Source organism: Nicotiana attenuata, unplaced genomic scaffold (assembly GCF_001879085.1).
Source record: "Nicotiana attenuata strain UT unplaced genomic scaffold, NIATTr2, whole genome shotgun sequence".
Taxonomy (NCBI): domain Eukaryota; kingdom Viridiplantae; phylum Streptophyta; class Magnoliopsida; order Solanales; family Solanaceae; genus Nicotiana; species Nicotiana attenuata.
The window spans coordinates 119,186-126,268 of record NW_017673290.1 but is presented as its reverse complement, the minus strand read 5'-3'; the positions used below and the strand labels follow the sequence as shown (position 1 = coordinate 126,268).

Genomic DNA, 7,083 nt, shown 5'->3' with positions numbered 1-7,083 from the left:
ACTGAGTAGAACCAAGATAGAATACTTGGAGTGCAAGTTCTGTGACGGGACCCACGAAGCAGACGTAGAGGTTAAGCTTGATGCTCAAGTTATCCCCAAGAGAGCGAGTTTTAAGTATCTCGGGTCTATTATCCAGGGAAACGGGGAGATTGATAAAGTGTCGCGCATCGTATTGGAGCGGGATGGATGAAGTGGAGGCTCGCTTCCGGTGTTTTGTGTGATAGGAATGTGCCGCTAAGACTTAAGGGTAAGTTTTATAGAGTGGTGGTTCGACCGGCTATGATGTATGGGGCTGAGTGTTGGCCAGTCAAGAACTCCCACGTGCAGAAGATGAGAGTAGCAGAGATGAGGATGTTGAGATGGATGTGTGGGTGTACCAGGAGAGATAGGATTAAGAATGAAGATATCCGGGACAGAGTGGGAGTAGCCTCCGTGGAGGACAAGATGCGGGAGTTGAGGCTGAGATGGTTTGGACATGTTAAGAGAAGAAGCATTGATGCTCCAGCTAGGAGGTGTGGGAGGTTGGCCATGGAGAGTTTGAGAAGAGATCGAGGTAGACCTAAGAAGTATTNTTATCCCTTATTAATAAAAGAAATGAAAAAACAAACGTGATAAAAGTAAGTCCTATAAATTAGGATTCATACCTAGTTTAAACAAGGAAGTATTTACTATACCAAAAATAGTTAATTTTGAAGCCCTAAATTTTAGGCAAATAATTTAAGTTACTATTTTATCCAATATATAATATATTTTTAAAGGGCCTTCGTGCTTTTAATATAGTATAGATTTTATTTTATTTTTTATTTTTTTATTTTTTTTTTTTTTATCTTCCATCTTTCTTCCTCCCTTGCTTTCCTCTTCTTCTTCTTGCCCTTCCTGAGCCGAGAGTCTATTGGAAACAACCTCTCTACCTGAATTAGGTGGGGGTAAGGTCTGCATACAGACTACCCTCCCCAGACCCCACTTGTTGGGATCAAACTGGGCTTGTTGTTGTTGTTGTATACAATATTGTCTAACTTGTATAAACATGTATAATAGTGTATAAGAGGTGTTTGTATATTCATATATACAATTATACACTATTATACAGTGTTTATACAAACTGCTACATAGTTATGATTTTTATCCAAGCCTCGAGTTGTAGTAGAAGGTATTGGATGATTCAACTCGTCTATAGGTTAGCAATTTTCCGCTAACGATTCGGAATTCAACGCACAGATACGATACACCCAATTTCAGATTCGAGACTTCAAGGAGGACAACACACATATTACGGGAATCAATAACTTGCTATGAGCCAAGAAGGTCAACAAGCTTAAGAACAAGCAAGTCTGAAGCTTTCTACTTCATCGTGTTGAAGATTGATTTAACTTCCGATCTTTTCTCCTCGGAGCTCGACCAGACATTGAAAATTAAGGTTTCAAACTGCAAAGAATCAGACCCAATTTCAAAAATCTTCAATATTCTTCTGCTTGCCACCATGGACGACGGAGTAGGAGCCCGAGCCTTCTTCGAGCCATTGATGACAGAACTGCGTAGGGGGTAGGAGAGGTGGAATAGCGGGGGCTAGGTTAAGAGAGGATGAGGGATCTATGTGGGTTGGAAAGAAAGAAGCGAGAGGCGGTGAGAGAGAATTTGGTGTGCTGGGAATGAAGAAAGAAGAAAATAATAAAAAGCCTAAAAGTGTGTCTTTAATAATGGGCTAAAGGCTGAAAAGTTTCTTTCAAGTTATGTACAACATGGGAATAGGGTGAGAGCTTCAAATCTGGGCCATTTTTCGGTTGGGCTGTTAGGCCAAATGACAAGGGCCGTAATTCTTTCTACTCTTTTTCATGTTAAAAGTTTCACAAATTATGATAAGGAGTATTTTCCAGTTTAAAGACAACTGCTATGGGCATATATAGCCAAGAAAGTGCATTAAATTAATAGGATGTATATAATGTATCTGTCATGTGTAGGTTAACCGTTGTGGCCCTAAATTAAAACTTCTACAGGTTCATGATCAGTTACATTGCAAAATAAAGACTTTAAAGGGTGTATAAATAGGAGAAGAGGAAAATACTTGAATAATTAGAGTTCTAATAGAAAGGAACGGTTAGTGTCTGTAATTGTGTCTTTTAGAAACGGCTGTAAAAATAAATGTCACTCTTCGCATATCTTTTTTTTTTTTTAAAGACTGTTGGATTTTTTTAATAAGAAAACATAAGAAAAAAGCAACAAAGAAAAAAGATATAAAAGATAAATAGCATTGCTAGTTGATGAGAGATGCCTCTCTTTTATATACTCCCATCGCTTGTATTAGATGAGCTACTTTCATTTTTAGTCTGTTCCAAAACAAATGACAATTTCTAAATATTGAAAATAATTCAAACTTTAAACTCCTCATTTTACCCATTTACCTTTAATGAGAAGCTTTTATAGCAACACAAATGGCATGACCCCACAAACCTTTTACCCCTTAAGCTTTTAAAACCATAAGTTTCAAAGGTCTTCTTCTTTCTTCTTAAACTCCGTGCCGAGTCAAACTACCTCATCTAATATGAAACGGAGGGATCATATAAGAATAAGAATAAGAATAAGAATATATATAGATTAATATAATTTAATGCCTATTTAATAGATGAATGAATACAGAGGGAAAAGAGGTGGTAGACGTTACCAAAGCATTTTTTTCCACTAATTTGCCGTATCTAACGTCTCTCAATCCTAATACTCATTCAAGGAAAAACACAAATCAAAAAAAGAAGAAAGAAGTCTTTGGAAAAGCAAAAAAATCAGATTAAAACTTGTATCTTTGATCTCCATTTTGTTTGCTTTTCCCTTGTGCATGGCTGAAATGCATTAAAGGTGAAATTTAATGGCTCATATATCCTTCATTTTCCGTGAAATCTATTGCCAATGGTTAACGCAGCAATGAATTTTGTAAAATTTCTGGTTATCATAACCACATTTTGTTCCGGCCTAAGCAAGGTGAATTCATCTAAAAATGGCTCAAATTCTTATTCCTTTGTTTTGGCTTGTGGGGCTACAAGTAATGCCACAGATGCAGATGGCAGGATTTGGAGTCCAGATTCCACACATCTCCCCTCTTCTTCTTCTTCTGGTAATTCAATCACATCTAAAGCTAAATACCAAGATCCTTCATTGGTTTCTGATATCCCTTACATGACTGCTAGGATTTTCAAGACTCAAACCACGTATTCTTTTCCTGTTTCTCCAATATCTCGCCATTGGATCAGACTTCACTTTTACCCTTCTTCTTATGACAATTTCAACTGCTCCAATTCATTCTTTTCTGTAACTGTTGGAGGGTTTACTCTTCTCAATAATTTCAGTGCCTCAATCACAGCACAAGCACTAACGCAGGCTTATATCATAAGGGAATTCACTCTTGTCCCTCTCCAAACTAACACCCTTAACATCACCTTTAACCCTTCATCAGTATACAAGGACTCTTTTGCCTTTATCAATGGAATTGAGATTATTTCAATGCCAGAAATCTTTCAAGCCGCGCCTATGGTGGGGTTCTCCGATCAGACAATGGAAACAGAAGCTTCTTCTATGCAAACCATGTTCAGGTTAAATGTTGGTGGACAGTATATTCCAGCAAATAATGACTCAGGCTTGGGAAGAATATGGTATGATGACGCGCCATATTTGTTTGGTGCATCATTTGGTGTGACATCTGCAGCTAATAACAGTGTCAAAATTTCATATCCTCCTAATCTACCTAATTACATTGCTCCGGTGGATGTTTATAGGACAGCACGATCCATGGGGCCAAATCCAGATGTTAATAGGAACTATAATCTCACTTGGATTTTCCAAATTGATGGAAATTTCACTTATCTCGTGAGGTTACATTTCTGTGAGTTTCAGTTGACACGAATGAATCAGAGGGTATTCAATATATACATTAACAATCAGACTGCTTTGGAAGAGGCTGATGTTATTTCGTGGACGAGTGCCCAAGGTGTGCCAGCATACAAGGACTTTGTAATATATGCCACAGATCAACCTGGTGGTGATGAAATGTGGGTGGCTTTACATCCTAATGATAAGACGAAGGCCGAGTTTTATGATTCAATCCTCAATGGACTAGAGATTTTTAAGATCAATGACACAACAGGGAATTTGGCAGGGCCGAATCCTGTTCCATCATCAACCCCACCTCCGGAAACTGATTCTCAGCCAAAACCGTCATTTGCATCAAATAAATCTAGTAAAAGTGGCATAATAGCTGGTTCAGTTGTAGGATTGGCGGCTGGCTTTGGTATTGTTTTTGGTGTAGTTGCTTTTATCAAACGCAAGAAGAATATGAACAGCGGAGGGAAGTCTAGTAGAGGTGGTTGGTTACCAATTTATAGTAGTTCTAGGACTACAGAAACTAGAACAACTATCTCAGGCAAGAGCAGTGGCAGTAGTCACATTTCCAACATTGGTGGAGGTCTTTGTAGGCACTTCACCTTAGCTGAGATAAAACATGGTACGAAGAATTTTGACGAGTCGTTAGTAATTGGAGTTGGAGGATTTGGTAAAGTGTATAAAGGAGAGATTGATGGAGGGACTAGTGTTGCTATTAAGAGAGCAAACCCTTCTTCTGAACAAGGTCTTCATGAGTTCCAAACTGAGATTGAATTGCTGTCGAAACTTAGACATAGGCACTTAGTCTCATTGATTGGGGCTTGTGAAGAGAATGAAGAGATGATATTAGTGTATGATTATATGGCTAATGGGACATTGAGAGAGCACCTTTATAAGCACAATAAGCCACCTTTATCATGGAAACAAAGACTGGATATTTGTATTGGTGCCGCTAGAGGTCTTCACTATCTTCACACTGGTGCAAGATACACTATCATCCATAGGGATGTGAAAACTACAAACATTTTGTTGGATGATAAGTGGGTAGCAAAGGTTTCTGATTTCGGATTATCGAAAACGGGACCTAATCTCCATCAAACTCATGTCAGTACAATGGTAAAAGGAAGTTTTGGATACTTGGATCCAGAATATTTCAGAAGACAGCAGCTGACAGAAAAGTCTGATGTGTACTCTTTTGGGGTTGTCCTATATGAAGTACTGTGTGGAAGACCAGCTCTAAATCCTAGTCTTCCAAAGGAACAAGTTAGTCTAGCAGATTGGGCATTACACTGCCATAGGAGACATACTACTAAAGAAATTGTGGATCCACATATTAAGGGGGAGATCACACAAGAATGTTTGAAGCAATTTGTTGATACAGCAGTGAGTTGCTTGTCTGATCATGGAACTGATCGCCCTTCAATGGGGTCAGTGTTATGGAATCTTGAGTATTGCCTTCAGATGCAAAATAATCCTGATGGACCAAAAATGGTGGCAGAACAGAAAGCAAACGATGCTTATGCGATGCATACAGAATTGTTAAGTATTACAGAGGAAGGCGGAGAAGGTGAGGAGTCAGAGGAGCACAGCACGGAGGCTGTCTTCTCCCAAATTGTGAATCCACAAGGTAGATAGTTGCTTAGTTCTGCTATTGTACTTTTGTTTTTCTTCTACAAGTTTATAGTTGACGAGCGAGGAGGCTCGCTTAGTTGGTAGAGCACCTCCATCTCCAACCAGTAGGTAGTTGGTAAGTGGAAGCACTATTAATCAGACTTGTAGCCTGTATTTCTGTCTTCCTTATTGGTGCCTTCATTTTTGCTTCTCCATGATGTCTCACGATTTGAGTGAAGCAGCTTTAATGTTATAGCAGTGTTATTTATGGTTAGCACAACGCTATCTTCTGAAATTGTATCCCAAGGGTCTGCGCTATAATTATTCAAGAAAACGAAAATGGATCAACTATTATAACGTAAGGGCTATATGTAAAATGCATGTTTTGATATGCATCTTAGTTAACTAGTGAGCTTAAAGAGAAAATAATTTATCCTTCTAAGGAAACCTATATGATCTTTAAGCATAGTTTTTTTTTCGCAAGAAAGCAACTTGCTTGCTGCTTTTATCACTTAAATGAAGAACTGTTTTATTCATTTGTAAATCTCAAGTGAACAATTCTGCAAGACAAAAGGACACACAAAATGTAAACCAAAAGAGCTGAAGACAAAAAGAAGTGCTCACATTAGAGGTCGGTCAAATTCAGTGTTGCTAAAAGTCATCGCTTTGGTGCTTAAAGCAATGAAGTGGTGCGAAGCGAGGATTATATCTTCTCGAGTGAAGTCGTGCACTTCATTATTCAACATATTTTTTAACGTATAATGCGGATGGATAACTATTTTCTTTTAAACATTTTGTCACCACTAGTAGCAAGAATTGTTATAGATTCATGGGTGAAGCCATGTGTTTCAGAGAAATGTACACTTCAAACAATGAACACCTTAAGTGAGACAAACCAAAAAATGTCTATCGATTCTTTTTTCTTTTAGGCTGGCTTCCTGTCCATATATATCACAAAAATGAGTACATGGAAGAGGACATAAAACTTAGCTTCCATTGTTAGACGATGAAGTTTAGTACCTACATATACCAAAGTGGAGAATGCTAAGGAGGTTGTACTCTAATATTCTTTACCAAAAAAGGTAATAGCTTACTGTTACAATCCAAAATCACGTGACTGATACTCAGCGTATTATCTCATCTGAGTGAACCTACTCGTACAGGAATACCCATCTATATGCCTAGTAGAAGTATGCGAAAGCTTTTTCAAAACAGGATCATTTCAAATGATTGAAATTGTACATCGAACAAAATCATTAAATTGTCCATTTTCAATAAACGGAAATACAAAAAATAACAATATTCTTTCATGCATTCGATTACAACCTCAAAAGAAAATAACAGTCTATGGAATCTCTAAGATATGAGAATAACATAAACGCTTGGGATAATACCGCACTAATAGAAAATGAGGACAACATGACAACTACCATGAAATATAATTGGTACCTCACTATATACCTCAGAAAGAGAGTCATTATGGTCATGTCCGATCATCATGTACCATACTTTCATGGACTCAACAAGTGTCATGGACTCTCTCTAACTCAAGTTCCTGAGACAAGACTTTACAAAAATAATGCAATCAATATTTGATATAAAACAATA

The 7,083-nt window shown here is 37.8% G+C and overlaps 1 protein-coding gene across 1 annotated transcript; it reads left to right on the top strand.

Annotated features, from left to right (window-relative positions):
- The first annotated feature begins 2,689 nt into the window (after positions 1-2,689).
- LOC109215954 (receptor-like protein kinase ANXUR1) lies at positions 2,690-5,770 on the top strand. The gene has a single exon (XM_019380079.1). The coding sequence runs from the start codon at positions 2,899-2,901 to the stop codon at positions 5,497-5,499; it is 2,601 nt and encodes an 866-aa protein (XP_019235624.1). The 5' UTR covers positions 2,690-2,898; the 3' UTR covers positions 5,500-5,770.
- Positions 5,771-7,083: the final 1,313 nt, after the last annotated feature.